Source organism: Lonchura striata, chromosome 2 (assembly GCF_050655825.1).
Source record: "Lonchura striata isolate lonStrDom1 chromosome 2, ASM5065582v1, whole genome shotgun sequence".
NCBI lineage: Eukaryota > Metazoa > Chordata > Aves > Passeriformes > Estrildidae > Lonchura > Lonchura striata.
The window spans coordinates 48,570,441-48,592,796 of record NC_140704.1 but is presented as its reverse complement, the minus strand read 5'-3'; the positions used below and the strand labels follow the sequence as shown (position 1 = coordinate 48,592,796).

At 37.0% G+C, this 22,356-nt stretch overlaps 1 protein-coding gene across 49 annotated transcripts in view; it reads left to right on the top strand.

The window, feature by feature from the left end:
• The window catches only part of ARPP21 (cAMP regulated phosphoprotein 21), a 195,861-nt gene that overhangs the window by 96,245 nt on the left and 77,260 nt on the right, over nucleotides 1–22,356 (top strand). For all 49 annotated transcript variants that reach the window (XM_021553235.4, XM_021553237.4, XM_021553239.4 and 46 more), the window contains 4 exons: nucleotides 3,788–3,932; nucleotides 5,190–5,268; nucleotides 6,543–6,602; nucleotides 7,497–7,637. In XM_021553235.4, coding sequence (XP_021408910.3) covers nucleotides 3,788–3,932; nucleotides 5,190–5,268; nucleotides 6,543–6,602; nucleotides 7,497–7,637 — 425 coding nt within the window. The remainder of the gene's footprint in view (nucleotides 1–3,787; nucleotides 3,933–5,189; nucleotides 5,269–6,542; nucleotides 6,603–7,496; nucleotides 7,638–22,356) is intronic.

Here is a 22,356-nt window from a genome sequence, read left to right as displayed (position 1 = left end):
AAAAATAGTAACACTCAAAAAAAAATTAATATGTTATTTTCTCTAAGGCTATCTCTTTCGAGGCTGCACCAAATACGGTTATGAATATGCTCTGATTTGTGGTTCCTCTAAGAATTCAGTTCATATCAGTGTCCCCCTTCACATAAAATTCAAAGATCCTTCGCTTTCTAAAATACCTTGGTAGAGCCAAGGATGCCTCATACTTAGTGGCATTCATTTTTTAACCTCTTGGTGTAAATTAAACTATATCAAAAAGCGTGTATTTGAGTTTATCTGTACTGGTGGTGTTGTATTCCCAGCAGCTGGTAGCTGTCCTCTGCACTCCTCAGCTCAGACAATAACACTGGTGGCACTCTTTGCAGACTAACTTCAAAAAGTACTCCAAAAATCAAAAGTTAAGCCTCAATTACTCCTCTTTGCTTGCCTAGTGAGAGCAAGGCTGAAAAAAAACCAGCTAACTAAAACCCAAAATATGATGAACACTGCCTATAATTTATGATGTTTATGTACAACTGAAATCAGCCGTCGAGAGAGCTTGAGTAAGTGGCTTCTTGTGAGCTTAGCACAAAAATAAAAAAATGACATTTAAGTGTACTTTCTCACTGTTTCCTCTATTGACTTGAAATGAAGCAAATCTGTCTCTCCTCTTAGCTCAAAAGTAAGGAGAGGTTTTTCTATTTTTTTAATTTTATTGAAAGACCAAAAACCAAGTTGTTTAGCAGCAGGACATTAGCATGTTCTACTGCTTTACAATGATGCTTATGCAGTAGATAGGCAGGTTATTTTATCAGTTGTTCTGTTGTAGGTAGACGCTTTTCGCTTGACTTGCATTACTCAAAATGCGTGGCTTTTGTTCCAATTTTCTTTGTATTTTCTATTGTTTAATGGAGAATGAGAAGGAGAACAGTATAAAGAGATTGTATTAAGTGTTGCTGGTAGTGTACAATGTACTGCACACGACCTGTACTGAACTACAGAGAGACTGGCAGGTGTTGAGGCAAAATCCCTATCCTTACACCGGGCAGAGGAGGGGCTCCTGTTTCACACAGCCTTTGGTCTTACCTGACTGACCAGCCTCAGCAAAGATTTATTTGACCATCGTAAAATATTTGAGAGATGAAATGTCACCCTTGACCCCATCATGTTTTCTAAGGAAGCAATTGTCTTGGTGTAATTAATTTGATAGGAATTGCCCTTTTGCTCTTTCTGACCTTTTACTAATGAATGTGGTTCAACTTTGCCGTGGAAAGCTGGACCTGCAGGCTCCCCCTTGGGCTGGCTGAAGGATACAGGAAGTTTTGTGCCAACCAAATTGTTTCGTTTTCAGTTTAGAGGAGAAGTAGTTTATTTTTGGTTTGGAATTATTTTTTGTTAATTTTTATTTTATCTTAATGGTTTATAAACCACAAGGAATTAATTATCAGAGAATGTACGGTACCTTGCCAGAACTACTGAGTATGGATTGTACTGCAGACTTGATGTTTGTACTTATATTTTAATACTTGCCTTCATTTTCCTGTATAAGGAAAAATCTTGTTTACCTGTATTACTTGATCTTGAGTGCTTATCCAATGGTTCACTATGTCCTTACTTAAAAGAAATGTTGCCTTTAATGTTATACTATAAACCAAGAAGTGTATTATTGCAATTTGAAAATCTATTTTGTTGTTCACTATACTTGTATCAATGTATTTATTAACATTGTATTTTATTATTGAGAAAAATCAATAAAAATTTAAGAAAATACACAGTAGCTTGCTTTCACGACTCTACAGCCCTTTTGTGTGTTTTTTTCTAGTGCAATTACATCAGTATTACGTTACGTGTAAAACAGTATTTACTTTATGTTTATATATGTGCTTTTCTGTAAAGTCTGTCATTTTCATGAGTGCATTTTTAAGAACCACTATGAAGTTTAGGATTAATATCCTGGGAACAACGTGGCCAGTTACATTTTTCTCCTGTTGAAAAGCTAGCACTGCAGTCACTCTGCTCTGGGCAGGGCAGGGAATCAAGTTATGCTTTGGTGTCATTTGGCAATAGTTGATCCAAAGTTTGTTTGAATGAGAAATCGAACAGCCATTTGAAGTGAAAGAAAGCAGGCCCAGCATTAGTTCTCTGAGCACAACTGAGCAATTCCAGAAACATTTCTCAGTGTATCCTTATCTCAAATGACCAGGAATTCCCACTCTTTGCCTCTGTAGGCTCAGATTTTTTGTAAGACTGTCAGCCATAACTAACAGAAGTAGAGATGAAGAGCACTAGGTCAGGTTAAATTTTGGGTCTAGGTCTTTGTTGCTCTTTCAGAATGCTTTTCATCTCAAGTCTTTTGTGCCACATTCAAATTTCACAAAAAGTCAATAATGATTAAACTGAGAAGTTACCAATTTCTGTCTTAATGTGGCATGTTTATGCTGATGCCTTGTTTTGTTAGGATCTTGTCTTACATGTCTTGTGATGGCTGATCCATAGTTCTTTAAAGAAACCTAAAATTTGCCATAATTACTGGTATCATCTTTTGAATTCATAATGGTTGCTTAAAAGCATACCCCTTACTTTAAAGTTTTCTATTGATCTTTTGGTATGGTAGTATTCTTAGAAAAATAGTGAAGGAAGGGAATTCACTAGCATTCAAGAAACTTTGAAATTCTCAAGTATTGGTGAATTAGGTTTTCATTAACATGATGTCAAAAAATTATCAAGCATGCCTGATTCTGTTCTATTAAAGAAAACTACTTTACCAGGGAGTTTTATGACAGCTTTCTCTAAATTTGCTTTTTTACACTACTTAAGCATATAGTTCTCTGGAGTGGTTTTTTTTTTTCCTTTAGAAGAATAAAATACAGAAGTATGATTCCTTCAGTTTTGTCCAACCAGATTAGGACTTCTTGAAATACATAAATTATGTCATGGTAACTTAAAAAGAAAACAATTTAGGTTTTGTTAAAACAAAGCCAGTATAATGTAATGTTGTGAGCAGGGAAAACAAGTTCTTTAAAGAAATTAGAAAATGCAAACCAGCTTGAATTCTCAAACTGCTTTAAAATAAACTTTTTAAAGTTGAAGCATGTTTCAAAAGGACTCATAGCCTCCAAAATACTGTATTTTTGAGGGTAAAATTTGTGATACCTTAGAGAAGTTCAGTTAGTAAAATGTCCTTGAAAAAACCACAGGGCACATTTCCTGCCTTTTGCAAAAGACACATCTGCATATGTCTCTAAATATGTATTGCCTGTTAAGTTGGTAAGCCCTCTTGTATACAATGGAGTATAGAATTTGCTGGCACTCCTCTACTATTAGAGCCAAAAAACTCCATCTATCTGATACTGCACTTATGTGTGCAAAACAATTCATATCAACCTGCAGACTTTTTAGTGAAAAGAAAAAAAGTTTTATTTTTCATATATCTATCCATTGGGCATCACTGAACATATGTAGTATTACATTATATAATTAAGAAAGGCAATATGAAATGTATTTCATTATTCTGAAAAGTCTTAAGGGAGAACTACTGAAGTGTAGAATAATACAGTCCCCTTACTAGACATTGCCTAAATTTTATAATATTCAAAATATTAGAGAACAAATACCTAATTACCAGTAGAATTTGCCCTCTAAGATATCATCATTCACCTGGCTAAAAAATGCCATGTTTCAAATAGGAAAGAAATGTATCTGGCTTCAATTTTTCTAGCTACACATGGTTTAATGCTAATATCTGCAGGTTGGAAGCCATGGAAACATACTGAATCTGGCCCATAATTTATCTATCTTTTTTCCCCAACAGGAATCCATCCAACTACAGCTTTCCAGTTTTCCTAGCTTGCAAGAAGAAGATAAATCTATTAAAGATGACTCCGAGAAAGAAAAAGAGAAGGATAAAAATAAAGATAGAAACAGTGAAAAAAGCAAGATCAGAATGTTATCAAAAGGTGAACTTAAAAATATTTGAATTATTATAATTACCATTGCAGAAAGGATTGTACATTTTTGCAAGGATTTATTTCCTTATCTATGTATATATACACAGTAAAAGTATTTTCATACACTGAGAAAATTCAGAAACTAAAATGTATATGCATAAGAATGTTTTTCATACAAACATCAGGCTTTAAAGTGAATAAACCTCCAAAATTGAGGTCTTTTATTAGATTTTATTTGTTTTCTTTAATGTAAAATTGATCTTTGGAATGCTTAACCATGTTGGTATAAATACATAAATATATAAATATATGTATGATTTGAATAATAAGTGTATATAGTGCATAAGACATTAATACTCTTTTATCTAGATTAATGATGATATATTGGCATGTAATTTGTGCAGTGTAGGCAGTATTGTTTCTGCTTCACTATTGTTTCTCTCTCATGGAGAATTTCTCTTAAATGCTGTAAGGAAATTAATCCATGCCATTTAACCTGCATTGCAGTCTTCCATTATCACCTACCAAGACTTCTTCAGGAAAGATGTTTTATCTAAATTTGGCATTGCTTTTTAAAACCTTTTTATTAATCCATGGTATAAAGTTGCATTGTAATCTCTCAAAAATAATCATTGCCTACCTGGGTGTGGATCTGCAGCTGGTGTTAATTGTCATTTGGCTTCAATGGAGCTCTCACAGTTCACGCCAATTTGAGGATCTGTGTGTACATTTGAGTCAGGAGATAATGCTGAAAAATTAATTCTGGCTACTGTCACGCATCCCTATTACCTGCCTACTCCCAGGTGTCATTTGATTTCAGTCTTTTAATGCAAATAGAGTTCCCACTGGCATGATTCCTCATTTGCTGAGTGTACAACATTTATTAAGTGACACAAAGAGATATTGATGAATAAAACTTGTCTTTCCTCATTTTAAATTGTTTTTTAACAGTTTAAAGGAAGAACTTGGCAGGGTCTTGAATGGCATTGAAGGTTTTCTGTGGTATTAAATGATCAGCAGTTTCTGTCAGTGTTTAGTTTTGATGCTATGTTCTCAGTGGAGTTGTACAGAGGAATAATGAATGTCCACCTGGTGTTCAGAATGTATATCTTTCTTGGCTGAACTCCAAATGACTATTTTCTTTCAGAGAATATTCTTTCAGATTGTTGCTGGAGAATGGGTTTTGATTTATATCATAAATCAGAAGTTAATCGGAACTGTTGAAATGAAATAAATGAGTGGAGACTCTTTATTTTTATTTTGCAGATTGCAGTCAAGAGTATACAGACTCAACAGGCATAGATTTGCATGAGTTTCTCATTAACACATTAAAGAATAACCCCAGGTAGGTATTTCCTGCATTAGAGCTGACATTCCTGAAATTATAGTTGGCAGTCTTTGACTTCTCCTAACTGTACACTGTGTTTTATTTGTTCTGGAGATGCTTATGAGGGAAAATGTAACTGAGAAAAATGGTATAAAAAAATCATCAACTTTTACTCCCACACCCAGTCGCCCATTGCTTAATTTCACTTTCAGTAGCATCTGGTCTTTGTTTTTACCGTCTTTTATGCAGCTCTGTTTGGTGATTGTAATAATATCTTGTAACCATTGTGGTTGGAGATGTGTATATGAATGTAAAGTAGCTTTCTTCTAGCAATGCTGCACACAATTAAAATCCTGTGCTCAGTGTCAAATTTTGCTCTCAGTAATTCTATAGTTTTCATTTGGAGATACAAGCCTCTAAACATCCAAGGAAAGATCTGTAACGTTTTTATGTATTGTGATTTTCAATGTTCATTTCAGCTGGATGCATTAAATAGGTACCATGTAATTCTGCAACTATTCCCAGGAGAACTGGGAATAAGTGGGTACCTAACAGCTTGCATAACCCCTTGTACAGATGATGGTAGGTCTTTCAATTGCTTTATCTGTACAAAATGAGAAAGTTCAAAGGAACTAAGGAATGATGGGACTCTGTCCAGCTTAGAAATGTGTGGAAATATGCTGGGGAAACTTTTGACAAGGGAGGGGAGGGAAAAAGAACATCTGAAACCTTCCAGTGAAAACCAGAGCATTTTGCCTGAGTTATACTGTGGCATTGTCTCCTGGGAGCCATAGCTCAAAGGTGGTGTTCTTCATTGTGCTCTCTAACTAGATTAGACATGTCCAGTTTTTTTGCAGCAAATCAATGCCTTGTGGAATTCTGGTATGTCTCAGGAAAAGTGTTTAAAATTTCTGTGGGTAGCAGCTCTTCTTGTGAAAGATCTAGCTTAGGTGGAAATCTTATTTTCCATAAAAAAGGTTGAAAAAAGACCAAAGCTATCCAGAGCAGTGAGAGTCTTTCTATGCAACACATTGATTGCAGCCTGTTGTGGCTGAAAGTGCTCTCAAGCCATAGTTGAGCTCAGAGAAGAGTGAAATCTGTATGTCAGTGAAGGTGCAGACTTTAGTCTTTTGCAGATGATCTAGGGTAAAAAAAAAAAGCATGTTTGATTTTTAATCAAGATGACTGACAACGCTTGCAAAATAGCCTTATGAACACTGTTATATGAATGTTTTCCTCTAAAATATCTACTTGTAGTTGATGGTACAAATCCTTGCATTTCTTTCTGACAGGGACAGAATGATCCTCTTGAAAATGGAACAGGAAATTATTGATTTCATTAGTGACAACAAGTAAGTTGAGTTCCACTCTTGGTTTATTAAGTCACGTGCATGTGTTGCAGCATGGGTTGTGCGAGGGATACACTCATGTGGACCGCAGTGCTCCTGAGGGCTGTTACTGGCACACTGCAAGAGCAGGCTTCTATTTCCTGCCACGTGGTGGAACTGCTTAAAATAAAATAGATGTAAATGAAAACCTTTTGCTTTTCATTGTCTTATAATTGCACTGGCCCTGCTCATTTAGATCCAAAAATATAATTAAAGCTTTTAGTGTAGAGGATAATCAAATATGTTATCTCATGGTTTTTCCTTTGTGTTATGTTATTCTACTGCATTGGAAAATAGAACTGAGCTTAGGTGGAGGGATTCTTGCTACTATGTGGTCTTTATAATACACTATTCCTGCAGCTTTCGAATTAGAGAGTCAGAATAGCAACAGAGGGAAAAATTATGCTGACGGGAAATAACCATTTTGTCAGTCAGTAATAGAGGGAAAAAGGAGTGTTTGCCAAACTAGATCTTTCCAGAATTGCCCTGCTTCTGACCTTTGTTGCCAGTGTCTCAGCAAATCTTTAGGATTGGTTGTGCAGAGAGTGTGAGTGTGTGTGAGGGATTGGGGGATGAGTTCTTCCCAACACTCAGAATACTGACTAGGTACCATGAAGTGTGAGCTTTGTTTGTCCCAATGTTGCACATGGAAATGTACTTATTAGAAATTCTAAAATTAATTCCTTTTTTTTTTTTCTTTCAGCTTTTCTGTAGCAAACATTTACATGTAAATGCATAACGGAGAAGTTTTCAGTGAGATTTCTGTCTGCTGAATTGTGAAATGTATTGCTGTTTTAATTTACTTTTAGTTTAGAGGGAATTTTAATTATCAATGCTATTCATTTCCTTTGTTTTTAGTAATCACTATAAAAAGTTCCCTCAGATGTCATCGTATCAGAGGATGCTAGTGCACAGAGTGGCAGCTTATTTTGGAATGGATCACAATGTGGATCAGACTGGAAAATCTGTAATTATCAACAAGACCAGCAATACAAGAATGTAAGTAACTACTGTTGTGTTTTTCCTTGTTCCCTTTTTCAAGACAGGAGCTGGTTTGTACCATGACTGCATGGTGTAATTTATACATATATATAAATTTTGTTTGTTTTTTGGCAGCAGTGAGTGCTGCTTATTGTTTTCTAGGTTGGGAAGGGAGGATGGGGCTCTCATCCTGAGGTTATCTAAGACTATAAATATACATGAGGAGAAATCAACCAAACTGGTCTCTTGCAAGAAAGCATGGTATCTTGGAATGCTGATTCCTTAGTGCCACCACTTTGCTACAGAAATGAGCTCATTCCTTTGCAAGTCACCTGATACCATACAGCTACATCCCAAATAACCCAAACATATTTGGAAGATTGCCTCTTTCCTTGTTCTGGCTCTGCCTGCTTCAAGAGTCTTTTTCTGCCCAGTGTGATTATTTAGGATTTGGTTTCCCTCCACCACCTGCCACCCTTCGTTCCATTTTCTTCTCCTTCCATCTTGGCTCCACTTTACTTTCCCTTCAAATCTCACTGTCTGACTACAGTGTTACTGTGAAATACAGATTCCTTCTTATGGTTCAAATGCATTGCAAAATATGTGGCAGGTCAGATCTGTTCTGGCATAAGTTCTGTGCTTCTCCATGAACTGGTTAAAGCTGAACAAGCTAAAACTGTATCAAGCTAACCAAAACTCGATATGAGCTGTGGTAATGTGTCCGTGCCTAATCACCATCACTTTTTCTGCCAGGTGCCGTGTGTATTTAACATAGCCTTCCTGTTCTTGTCTACCTATAAACTACATAATAAAGAGGAAGTAATTACAGCTGGGTAATGAGGTTTTGGTATCTGGTATTGGAAAAGGAAAGCCCCATTTGAAAATTGTCTACTTCCTGTATTCAATTAGTAGGAGAAATCTAAACATTTGTTTTATTTATATATCCAGTAGCTAGGTGATTTATTTTTATCTATTTGCAGGGAGCATTTTTTTTAATATTGTTAACTTCTCCTGTAGAAGGGTGGAAGGACTTGGGGATGGTGCTGTGCAGGGCTGAGAGTTGGACTCAGTGATCTTCATGAATCCCTTCCAACTCAGCTTATTCTCTGATTCTGTCACTACCTAATTTTGAAGATCAACACACATTGGTGTTTGCTATTTCACTGAGCCCTGAAATTCTTCCATGTGACTGTAGTAAATTTAAGATCATGGACAATTTGTTTTAGATCCTTTTCCTGGGCTATCCCTGAGATACTTGGACAACTGTGAAACAGCACTTGGGCATTAATGTTTTTAAAGGCTTGAGGAAAGCATCCACTAACAGTTTGATATTTCAGAAGTCAAGAGAATTACAGCAGCTCAATAAAACACTCAGGCTGCAAAGGCTTAGCCTCAGGGTCTGATAATACCTGCCCCCTACAAGGATGGTCTTTGGTTTTGAATAAGAAAAAGCTTGGTATGCAGCAATCTGGTGTTCAGTTTTGAACTGAAAATGAGTCCCCTCTTAAACAGACCACAATCAATCATATTTGAATGCTCTTAAAGCAATCATCTTTCTTTTATAGTCCTTCCTTTTCCCTTCACATCTAGGTCACTGGTATAGCACACCAACTGCTACAGATCCTTCCTTGCAGCATTGCCTTCTCCTGGTTGACTTGATAATAGAATAATACTAACACATTAATATCTGTAAATGCCTTGATCTGTTGCGTGGCTTTCACCTCACAGATGGGTAGCACTGGAAGCACTGTTGGAAATGCTTACATGGTGTTTCTGGAGAGGACACTGAAGCCTTCTTCAAAAGTCAAAGCTTTATCTGGGTGCTCTGGTAAAACTGTGGCTTCATGCATGGTGGGAATGAGCCAGCAAGGTTATTTGCTAGGTATGAACTGCCCTTCTTGCAAGCTCAGCAGGCAGGTTCCTGTAGTGATATAGCAGATTGAATGGCCTTTTCAGCTGTGTTCTTGCAGGCTGAAGGTGAGGCCATTAAAGATTGGTTCTGACGCCATTCCTGTCTAGATATTCCAGAAGTAAATTCAGGGTTTTTCCCCTCTGTTGACTGTAAGTACAGCTGTTTTGTAAGCACCACATAAGTTGCAAGCTGCTGATTTCTTCCTTCCTCACTGATTTGGTGGTAGGCAACTGGATTATGAAGCTCGTATTGCCTTGTGGTTCTTCCAGTGTGTTATTTACATTATTTTGATATTACCATAAAATAAAGCTTTTGTGAAGTGGCTGTTTCTTTTCATAACTGGAGGAGATGGCATTTTTTTTTTAAAACGTCCCTGGCTCTGACAGAAAATAGTTTTTTATTATCTAGCATGAATAAGGGCTGATGAGATTTTATTACTCTCCGCAAATATTGTGTAAGTTCCACATCTGAAAGCGTCCAATGTGATTTCATATGTTCTGCATTTCACTGCTCTCAGAGGAGACAGTTCTGTGCAGTTTCAAATCAACACCAAATACTGGGAATGTGTTGACTCTTTTAATTACTACTTGGACAGTATCCAGAATACCGGAGAATCTGAAGAGCGTCTGAAACTCTGTTCAACGTGGTTATGTTGTACTGCAAGCCTAAGCCTTGATGGCTTTATGTGAGTTTGTGGAGAGGCCCCACAGACAGATGTTCTGAAGATTTGCATTTTGGCAATAAATTATCTCTTTATGACATGTTGTTTCCAAACTACTTTAGCTACTACTGTGGAGAGAGAAGAATATTCTTGCATACTCAGGAGTTCATAAATTCTGCACTGGCTTTGACTTCTGTGTACATGTGCTTCTTTGAGAGGAGCATATGAGTCTTCAGTGTCATCCTGTGGGCTTGGATAAACACCTTATGTTTATTTCTTTGGCTGAGTGAGGGTTCATGTTGCATCTCTGCTCCTGCTTGCAGGCGATGAGTTCTTGCCTGGTTGTAGGTGGTGAGCTCTTCCCTGGCCCCAGGCAGTGAGGTGAAGTGCATTATTCCTGTTCAGCAAAGGCCTCCCATGCTCGATGCCTGCAGCTGCTTGGAGGTGCAAGTGTCAAAAGAGATAATGGTTTTGAGATGAAAGGGCTGGTTGGAAAACTCTGGTATCAGTGTTCCTTATGGGTGCCTCGGAAAGGACTAGTGTGTGTCAGTCAGGGGATGAGCATATGAATGAAGCAGATCAGGGCATTTCCTTGCTAAGGCTGTCTTAGGGCAATGTGGATCCATACATACCTATGCTTGTAAAGTACCTACTTCAAGGAGATTTGGAATATGAGGAAGTGTTTATTGAAGAAGTTGTAGCTGGAGGGAGAGCTGTGACTTCTTTTGTTCATCCATGCTGCTTTATATAGAGGGGAAAAAAGGTGGTAAAATTCAGTAGGGTCTGAATCTCTGGGAGTGCAATCCTGCAGCTTTCATGAACTCTCAGTGAAATCTCTCTTAAAAATACATTCAAACAATAATGGCAACTTTTCAGACCAGAGTATTTATAACTAAGAGCTTACTCTAAGAATCTAAGATGCTTTTTTTTTTATTTAATTTTATTGGAATGTGAACAAGGCCTGCTGTTGTCAAAGGTTTTTTTTAAAGAAATTAAATTTTAAAAGACAGTGATCACCTCAACCTAACCTCAAACCTAAATGTTTATTGACCTTAATAAGTTAAGTCACTGTATTCTAGCTTTCATTAGAGAATAGTGGATTTTCAAAACAAATTTTCTTTTCATATGATGTTTAAAATTAAAAGTCCTGCCTAACTAAATAATCTGATTTTTGAAATCTTTTTCTCAGCAGTATATATGAGAAAAATTTATCAGAAAGCAAAGGAGGATTTTGCTGTTATAATGTTTCTATAGTCAAAAAACTCAAATACTACTTAAAATGGGAAGTCTGCCTTGCTCAGTATGAAACTGCTCTTGTGTCACCATTCTAATGTATATTTGTCTGTCATCTGTGTCTGCCTGTCATCTGTCTAAACATACACAGAAATGTATGGGGAACTTAAGAAACTGAAATTTGATATAAAGAGAAGTTTGGAATTGATGCAATATATTCGGGCATCCTTTTTTGGAGCCAAAAAATGTGTACATGCCACCTTCTGCACTGGATATTCCTCATAGTTCCTATCAAACAACTGGAAGTACTTCAGGATTTTTTTGCAGAACTGTTCATGTTGTGAACTGTATCAGTTCAATCAGATTCATTGATTTGGTTGTCTGTAGCTAGGTGGAGAAATGTAGGAGAAACAGTTTTGGTGTGCTTGGTAAATTGAAAGGGTTTTCATTTGGTTGAGATCATCAGCCATGTGACAAGCATGTCTATACCACAGCCCACAAATGCATTCATGTACTTGTTTCATATAAATGTGAGTGGCAGGGCTCATCAGAATCAAGAAGGTAGGATGCTTATGATATATAATGCTGTGTTTAGACATTTTCATATATTCTGAGGGTGTAACATAGCTATTATGAACTTCATACCAAATCTCATCCTCAGTTCTGACTATTTTTCAGGAGCATTGTGAGTTATGATCCTTGTGATGCATGGGTTTTTTCCTACTCTTTTAATATTATGCTGGCTCAGTTGGGCTGTGTTTTGTTGCCTTGAAAAAACTTGAAGCAATAGTAAGCTGTTATGTGCATTACAAGGGTTCTTTAGAAATGTGTCAGCAGAAGGACACATAATGTTCAAGTTGTACTTTGAATAACCTGCAAGGCTTTTGTAGTTTGGCATAAAATCTGTCTTATTCTGCCTCTTATGTGTAAGAGTGGTTTGAATCAAAAGCAAAGAAGAAAAGTTCTCATTGGGTTTCTATGATGTATTCATTGAGTGGTCTTGCTGTAGATAACATCTATATTAGTAGAGGTGCACTGTAACAATTTCACCATCTTCAGAGTCTGAACTTTTATACAGGATCCTACAGGCATATCAGTGAAATGGCATTCACTGAACATGGCAATTTCAATGCTGAATAGATTCTATAATTTCTTTTACCGGAGGCTGAAGTGCCAAGAAGACTTCCTTGAGATACCAAGTGTTACAGTCTTTGGAGCATGCAGAGAACTATGCCTTTCCCCTTGACTGACGCAGGTATTCAATGTATATGACTTTAATTTCTTTAAGTAGTTGTTTGGATGGGCCATTTCAGTGATATGGGAGTCGTGACAAATGTATGCCTGAAAGCAAATACCTTTTTTGGAAAATCTCAATCAAAGCAATTTGGTGTTTGCCAGAGCATTTGAAGAACAGTTTTGTTACTTTCCCTGATGTAAACCAGAATAGTTATCTTGCAAATGGTTTGGTTAAATTCCATCTGCATTTAAGCATCTTATGCTATTCTTAGTTATCGTATATGTATTGAGAGGAATGATCTCATGAGAGCAGAATTGCTTTTATGAGCTACATGATGCATGAAAACATACATGAACACCCTTATTTCTGGCTTCATTATTTTCATTGGAGGCTGGCATTACATTTTCTTCTTCAAAGGACTATGGAGTCAGAGGACCTCATTTTCCTGTTGTAGTTACCTCTTTTCCATCTTTGCTACAGAACGGTTATTCCTTGACTACTAAGAAATAAACAGAAACTGGAGATATCCCAATGTCCCTTCTGGTTTACAATTGCTGTTGCTCAGTCGGTATTATGACATTCTCTGCTGCAAATGTGTAGAGAAATAAAAGGGTGCATAGTAGATACATGCAACTAAAATGAAGAAACTGTGTAGCTAAGAAATAACGGTAATTGGCTGACACATTTTGGTTTAAAATTAATTAATATAATAATTTAGTAAGAACATCAATAAAAGAATAATATATAATAAAAACTTTGAGGTTATGTAGCTACATTATAACATGTAGCATTGTAGCATTTAAGTAACAGATTATATTTGTTTTCATAGATTTGAGGTTTTTTCATACAAAAAAAATCAGTTTACTTCAGTCAGTGATTCAGTTGTTAACATGATTAGAAAAAAATGTTTATTTTGTTAATGATACTTGAATTAGGACAGCCTTTTATTTTCAGCAAGCATTCTGTCATTTTAGTCATACTTCTCTTTTGCATGAAAGATTCAAATGAAAAAACATAGATACATAGTACATTAGATGTTGACCCTTTAATACTGCCTTCATTCTTCTTCAGTGTAAACTGTATACTGGACCTATAAGAAATTACTTGTCCCGTAAATGAGATATTAGGGTTAATGAACCAGTTGTAATAGCTCCCATATTAAATTTTCATCTAATGTAATTTATTAAAACTAAATTGTTTATAATGAAGGTGGACGTGTGCTCTTTACATCTATACTGTGTCTATACTACTACTGTCACAGTCTATACTGTGATGAAATACTAGTTAAGGGTTAATATCTATGGTATATCTTCTTCTATTTTTTTTTCTTTTTAATCTTTTTAATCCACACCACTTAATAGTATAAGTTTTATTAAACCTAGAAGGTTACTGTCACCTGCTCTGTGTGGGTAGATGGAAGGTTGCCCAGGGAGTGCTATGGAATAGCAAGTAGGTAATTTGGTTGAGGGAAGCTCTTTCTTGCATGAGTAATTAATCCTTGTGCTCGTTCAAGCTGTAGTAAGAAGGTGCTCATTAATCAAGATGCTGTTTGGTCACTTATACTTTAATATCGCTGGGGAGAGATCTAGAAATCTGAGATGATCCCTGTGCTTTCCTCAGAGGTAACAGTGCATGTGTAGTAGATGAAGTAATGGTTTTGCATCTGAGCATTTCAGAAATAAGGTGTTGAAATTTGAGCAAGTAAATTTCAGAGGTGGTTTAGATTGGTTATATAATTGCCTTTTGCTCTTCTGTAGCCTGCCACATTTTTAACACAGGAAATAGGACCCACAGAAATGTAAAAAGTATTATGAGTTTAGAGAAGTCTTTGTCCATTGTTTCAGCTTGCTGTTTCCACGGTAGCCTTGTGAGGCTGTCTCTGACAGTTTATTAAAAACAGGCCCTCTTCTTCAGGCCAGTGATTGTTCAGAGTATGCTTTATGATCCATGAATCCTCCTGCTAGAGTTAGCAAAAATGTTCGTGGCATGATGCAGAAGTCAGAACAAGAATTTTTAATGGTATTAATGTGCATACTATAATGTGTGAGGCATTTCAAGAGGACTGCTAGTTTCTTTGTTAGACTGCTGGTTTTTGGTGAACCATCTTGAATTTGCTTCCTTTTTCTCTCTCTCTTACATGTTAATTTTTGAACTTCTGAAATAGAAAAGTGTAATTTTAAATAGATCACAGCAGTTATGCAACACTGTAATTTTCAGCCACTTACAGAATATGCTACATCCTTAAAATCAGATATTAATGAATTCCATAATAAACTGTGCTACCACTTTTGAGCCTCTATTAGCTGGAAATAAATTGGCACTGTGCAAGATGTTCAGTCTCAATAGACACCCTGAATATCAAGAATTAAATCCAGCCGGGGAGAGAGCAGCAGAAGGAGGTCTCTCAGTAAAGAAATAATCTTAGTTTGATCACAGGAGGACAGCAGAGCATTTTGAAGCTCCTAAAATGGTCTCTGCCTGAGAGAGGATGTCGTGCTTCTGTCCTGTCTATCAGAAGAGCTGGTATTTGAATGTACCCTTGGCCTGCAGGCTCCTCCCCTGTATTCAAAGCCTGTGTTCTAGCCCAAGGATGCTGGGCAAAATGTTTATTTGTACTCAAGCAGATGCTCAGGGGGCCAAGTACTGGTTTTGCATCCATATCTTAAAACAGGATGATCTTCTGGAATTAAGTTTTAGGAAAGCTTGTTAGGGTCATGAATTGTGTAATGACATCTCAATATTAGATTAGTTTTTCAGTATTGTATCTTTGAAATCTCTGAGAATCTCACCTCCTTCTTGGCCAACACACAGCATAATTTGGCATGAAAAACCTTCTGTAGCATTTTGATGGATGGGCAAAGGTGACATAATAAAACCTCACAGTCACTGAAGGAAAAAAGCTTCCATGAAGTATTCCTGCCTCTTTTTTTCAGTCCTGACAAACATATTTGCAACCCCAGTTAGAGTGGAAGAATGCCTGTGGAAATAACTTGACTTTCCATATCCCTGTTTAATAATTGCTGATCATGTTTAGGGGCCAGCTGCTGTTCTGAAAAAAATTATAAAGAATATATGACCTTATACTGGGGAAAACATAGCTTTTGGTTTTTGCAGATTTTTTTTCCCTGTGCTACAGAGAAGGCAGCACCTTGAAGAACTGTCTTGTACAGGATTGATTTTTCTTTTATAGCTTTTAATGTGCTTTTACCATCATAACAGAAGTTCTTAGTGACTCATATGATAAAAGCAGCAATCTGTTAATGAGGCATTTACCTTCAAATGCTTGCAATGCCATCTTGAGTGGTTTTAAGTATTAAGTTGTGATAATATAACTGCACTGTACTTTAACAATTATCTATATTTAAATTCCCATTCTAGCTTTTTGAAACCGTGCTTTAGCATCCATCAGCCCCTAAATACATGAAGCATATTTGAAGGTGTAATTTTGGACCCTCATTCTTGAAAAATGCTGTTCTGACAGAATTTAATCCACTAATTTAAACTGGTGGGCCTTTTTCACTAAGTTGGGTGATGAACCTTTTGACAGTGATGATATTTACTTCCAAGGTCTGTAAATTCTTTAACTCTCAGGAACCGTTCCTGTGCCTCCATGATCAAAACAGGCTTTTGTACTGCAAATAGAATAGAGTTTTGCCCCTCAAGGTGTAAAGCAAAGAGACTGTAATGCTTGCATAGTTTTACTAGGGTAGTAATGCAGAACCCTAGGAGAGCCTTCAGCCTAAAACCAAAAAAAGCACACAGCAGGCAGATATAGTAGATGCTCACAAATTAGCACAGCAGGGAAGGCCACCATTCTGTGTCACAGCATGACTTCAAAATAGAGGCCAAAGTGATGTTGGACTGAGCAATCCATCTAATTAAAGACAAATGTAAATAACAATAAAAGAGTGTTGAACCATCAGAGCACCTGCATAAGAGTGGCCTAAATCTTCACAACTGCTTTGAATCCTGTCTGCAGCAGTGACTCTCTCCAGCTCTTGCTACTCCATGGCTTTCCTCATGGCATCCTTCTGTAAGATCCTTTTTTAAGCTACTCATTTTCTTTCCCAGATGGTGATTCTGAGAGTACCCCAGGTGGTGTTTTTCCCACTCCTACCCCCATTACCCTATTTTATGTTTCTTTTTGCCATTCATTCAGAGGAGGAATATTAACATGCCATCACCATGTAATATGCATTACATGAACATTGCATTGCAAATGCAAAGTTCAATTTTTTTGGGCTCCTGCCCATCCCAGTGATCTCCACTTTTGAGCTTGCATTCCTGTGTGGAGTTCTTTCAGACAGCTGCCTGGCTATTACCTGTGAGGCTTTTGCAGATGACATGCACTAAGTGCTTGCTAGATTTTTTTAACTTCATCAGGCACTGTAATGGCAAACCCATCTTTTCCACACATGGTGAGGCTGCTGCTTCTTTTGAAAGGCATCTTGCAACAGCCTGTGTGCTGTGGGGCTGTCAGAAACATATGCCTCATAATAAAGATTTATGTGCAGTATAGAAGTCAGCCCTGACAATACCAGACTGTTTGTGAGCTGTGCTGATGCAGTGACTAAGCCTTCAGAATTGTAACATTCAAAGCTCGTGCTTGACTCTTTCCATTTGTCCTTTTGGTGTGGAGTCTGTGCTTCCTGACTCTTAGACAGTTATTTCAGAGCTAATTAACTTATTTTAAATGTGTGCAGGCTTTTTTTTCCTCCTAGTATTTAATTTCTTATCTCCTGTGCAAATAGAGGTCTATGAAACTGCATTAGTTTGCTTGGCAGACTCAAGGAAATGCCCTGTTACTTCCTTAGTCTATGTATCATAATAGCTATTACCATTCTGCAAAATGTTTTTAAAATGTGTAATTTGATTAAATAGTGAATACCTCGTTAAGGTAGTTAGGGCTTGGGGTTTTTTCATTGCCACTTACAAGGGCTGACTCAGAATCAAAAACATTAAATGAGCATGTAATGGGGAATTCTCCTTAAAGAATCCATGTGAAAAATATGCTTGAGGGATGAACTCTGTTTTCTGTCATCCAGAGATAAATTGAGAGGAACTCTTCTACTGAAGTGAATGGAAGTAGCTCACATCAAAATCACCATAATGACAGAAGAGAGAAAAAAATCATCTAATGCCATCAAAATCTTCTCTTTTTTTCTTCCTGACACACAGAAATACTTTGCTGCTTACTCCAGCTTTACCATTTCCAAAATACAGACTTAATTATAAGGAATGAGTCCAGAAAAGTGCCTTTGGGGCCTTGCTTAAGTAAGGACTGCTCATAGCTTTTGAGGAACTATTACATCAGAAAGGAAAATGGCCAACTTTGAAAGAACAGAAACAAAAACCATCTGAAAGGTACTGATGGGGGTTTGTTCTGCTATTGATTTTTTTACTACATAACTGATTCAGTGTTCCACAAAAGGACAGCATGGTTAAGGATGGAAGGATTCTGGAAGTCGTCCAATTCCTGGTCAAGCAGCACCTCCTGGACCCAGTTGCCCAAGACCATGTCCAGGACCATCCCTAATGGAGACTCCACCTCCTGTATGGGCAGCCTGTGACAGTGTTTGGTCACCCTCACAATGAAATAATTCCAAGCACAGAAATAAGAAACTTATCTTGAAGTGACCATTACAGTATTCCACCAACACAAAAGTGAGGCTGAAAGATTTGACATTATCATTGTCTGCCTGGGAAAGAGCACAGCCACAAGAAAGGGGGTCACAGTATTGTGAGATTTTACCTGGGTACTCTCCCCAAGTCTGGACCTGATATTGCACGCAAGTATGTAGAAGTGCTCCTGAGCCAGGGAAAAGCACTGGATATAGTAGGGTTAATGATGCCTGTTAGATACTGTGTCTGGCCTTTTGTTAAACTGATCACTCAACACAAAAGTGATCTCTTTTTTTTTTAAAAAAGAAAGAGGTTAGTAAATGGTCTCAAGTGATGGGAGCAGACTTTGCAGAAGTTTGCAGATGCTCAGAGAGTTTTGGGAAACTTTTAATAGTGAAGTGTTTGGGTGCTGCAGGATGCCTATTGAAGCTGGCTACTCAGAGATATCCTGGTGGCACTTACCTGAATATCATGGTGCTACCTTTCTGGGCTGCTCAAAGGGCCTGTGCTTTCTGACAGATCTGGGAGTAAAAAGGGGTCTGCACAACTGCCTGAGGATGCACTAAGTTACTCTCAGGTCCAATCTCTGTTAAACATTTGTAATGCCTGATCAAAAGCTTTACAAGGAAAGAAGAAATAGTTCTGCATTTTGTTCAGAACCACATTGCCAGAAAGGTGTCTAAGCTACCTGACAACTGTTAGAAAATATAAATTTAATTTATATGGTCTTGTGAAGTTGCAATTTCAGGGCACAGATGTTTTGCTTCCACCTATATTGTCAGGTAATAAAAATTTGAATGATCAGAAGGTTATATTAGAGAAAACCAAAACAAAGAAAAAATACACCAGACTTCACATCCTTTTAGCCTGTGTGCTTCCCCCCTCCCTTTATGTTGGTTTCTGAGCCTTTAAGATATAACTGGGTCATACTTCTTGGTTTTCTCAGTAGCGTCCTAGAATTACAAAAATCCCATTGATTTAAAAGGTATTTCCTCCTTAAACTTCTTTTTCTGGAGCTTTGAGATACTCAAGTGATACACTAATTCCATGGGAGTTAAATTAAATACTGAATGGGCTAAATGAAATCCTGTCTTACAGGTACGCAGCATTGTTTGTAGGCAAACATTTGCATATCTTTTTTCCTCGACATGGCCCTTACCAACTAGATGGGTGTACTGTTATCCATGGTCAACCCACCAGTATAGTACAGGTACTGTAGGTTGTTTTGTATGTGATTTCTAATTTTTTTGGAAGATCCCTAAATATTGAAGAGTACTTGAGTTAGTGATAGTGCCTTCAGAAGTTCTCAGTGTCTCTTCAAAAAAGGTGTGCAAGTCCCATTTTTAAAATTACACTTTTTTTTTAGGATTTGAAGACATAATTTAGGTATCCAGTGTGGTAATAGTGAAGAAGTTTCTGATTTTTTTTTAGGGGGTTGTAGTAATAATAATAATTGTAAACCTTGCTTTGACATCAGTAAGAACTTAATGTATGCCATACTAAAAATAATAATGATAAATTCACTCCCTTAGATGCATGAACTCAATCTGATATATTGTGCTGACTACTAGTGGCAGAATCAGCTAAAAAAGCTCAGAAGAATAAACATGGTTGTTATTAATTTAGGACTCAACTCATATGAGATTAATTCACTTCATCTGCTGCATTATTGTAATTATATACTGTTAGCATATTGACACTACACTACATCTTACATAAAAATGTGCATTATTTTCCTTGTTTTTAAGCAGTTGATTCACCTGCAAATTCATAAACTAATGTAACAGATTTCCCTGGTTCCTTACAGCAAATGCATTATACTGTTACAGGGAACTTTATAGGTGGGAATGTGGAGTTTACACTGGCTTCCATCTGTGGAATAGACTAAAACCTGTTCAAAGTCACCCTGTTCTCTACCCAAGTCATTCAGAACACTTGGTTTCACTGGTTTTAAGCATTGTTTACCATCTGTATCTTACTAATAATTTATTTTTGCAATATATGTTATAAGAGAAAATGCAGTAGACCGTATTAAAGAGAAAAACACAAGCACATGTGTGAATATCTTCTTTAGAACATTCTACATTTCTTTTTACTGATGCTTTTCAGTGTTTGAGGAAGGCCTGCAGGTTGGTGTGCCTGAAGACACTCTCTGGTGTGATATCCTAGATCTCATGTGACAGTCTTCCCTCAGGCTTTGCATCCCTATGACCTGAGCTGGTCGTGCTCTTTGAGACGTTGCTGGTAACAGTGGCCCAGAGCTCCAGAGGTGGCTGAGAGGGGTAGACCTTCTCATGGTGCTGAAGGCACCCTGGTGCTCCAGAGTGCTCTGCACATTTGCAGAGTCTCTCTGCCCATGCAAATTTCTTTTCACGACTGGAGATTGATCACCTACTGGGCTTGTAGATTAATTTTATTAACAAGCACATATTGAATCATTAATTTTGACTTGTGGTTTCTAAATAGTAAATGAATGAAAATGGGATTTAAAATTTAAAAATAATGCTATGAAATATGAAAATCATGTTATTGTTTAAATAAGTGAGTAATTTGAGGAGACATTTTTCTAAAATTTTTTCAAGTTTTTTTTCTCTGATTTTTTCTAATGACATTTTTCCTATATTTTAAAATCTTATTTATTTATTTATTTTGCATATAGTTTTTTTAGATGCAGTTACAGTTCTAAATGTTACACTGATGGTACAACTGCAGAAATCTTGTTTGTGCTTTAGGATGTAAAACCAGAAAAATAATAATTCTTAGATAGTCCTGCAAAACCACAATATTTGATTGCAGGAATCATAATTTTTGGCTGTGCAGGCATAGTGGTCATTAATGGGAGCAAAGGGAGAACAACCAACCTACCAATCCACTAATGGGCCTTTGTAGCCTTTCTGTTTATCAAGAAACATCATGAATGACTTACTAGATTATGAAAGTACTATGCAGAGAGTCATGGTCCTCCGGGCTTTTCCTAAAGAAGGAAGGGCATCTAGAGAATCTAGTGACTTGGGCCCTATAGCCATGGATGGTGGTCAGAGGTTTCTTGAATTGTCAAAATCTGTGGAAATTGGGATAGTGTGTTTTGTTGCTCTATCACAAAAATGCATATTGTGAGCAAAAGTTGAAGTGCTCAAAATTCAAGAAGAAAGGCAGGATAGCTGTGTGCCTTACTATTGAATTTCTTACAGTTTATTACGTTTCCTGTATATCTGACGATGAATTGTTATGGACTGCAATTATGGCGTGAATGTCTGCTGTATTTTGATTTGAAATCCATAACACTGTAACAACAAAATGGTTTCTGATTTATGTATCTGGTTTACTTTCAGTTGTGAAATAACATGAAGATGAGAGGTTTTTTTAAAGTTTGTAGAGGACTCTTATTTGCAAAACCACTTACTTTACATTCTGCCTTTTGATTTCTTCACCTTTTCTTCCATGGATGTCAGTGGAAGCTTTGTGTCTTGTTTGTGTAGGTATCTAGACATGAGCATCTCCTACCACCACTGCAGTTGACAGCTCTTTCAGCATTGAGCTCAAGGCTTGTATTCCCTGACAAATCTCATGGTGTATTGCTGCTTTTAAAACACAGATTGTGTAATAGCAGCCCCTCAGTCAGGTGGTGGCAACATGTGAATGTGAGCTCAGTTCTTGAGGCCATTGGTCACCCTGTTGATGGGGTTGGGCTTAAGCACTGCAGTTTAAACACTGCAGGCTTAAACCATTAACCACTCTGGGAATGATGCAGGCTGGAGTGTAATTTATTGACAGCTACGAGACATTGTCTGTGACCAACTTGGCCAAAGAAGTTGCTTCTTAAAGTTCTCTTTTTGCACAAGGTGAGGTGATAGAAGATACTGCTTTTTGCACAAGGTGAGAACATGGAATGGCATCATAACATCTTATAAACCTGAAAATGTTGAGCCAAAACCCTGGGGTATGAATTTTAAAATAAATAAATAAATGAGTTTAAATCAGTGAACTAATTGATGTTCTATGATTGTTCTTGAGTATTTTTCCCACTTAGTGGTGATGAGATAAAATTTTGTTTAAGCAAAACATCATCAGT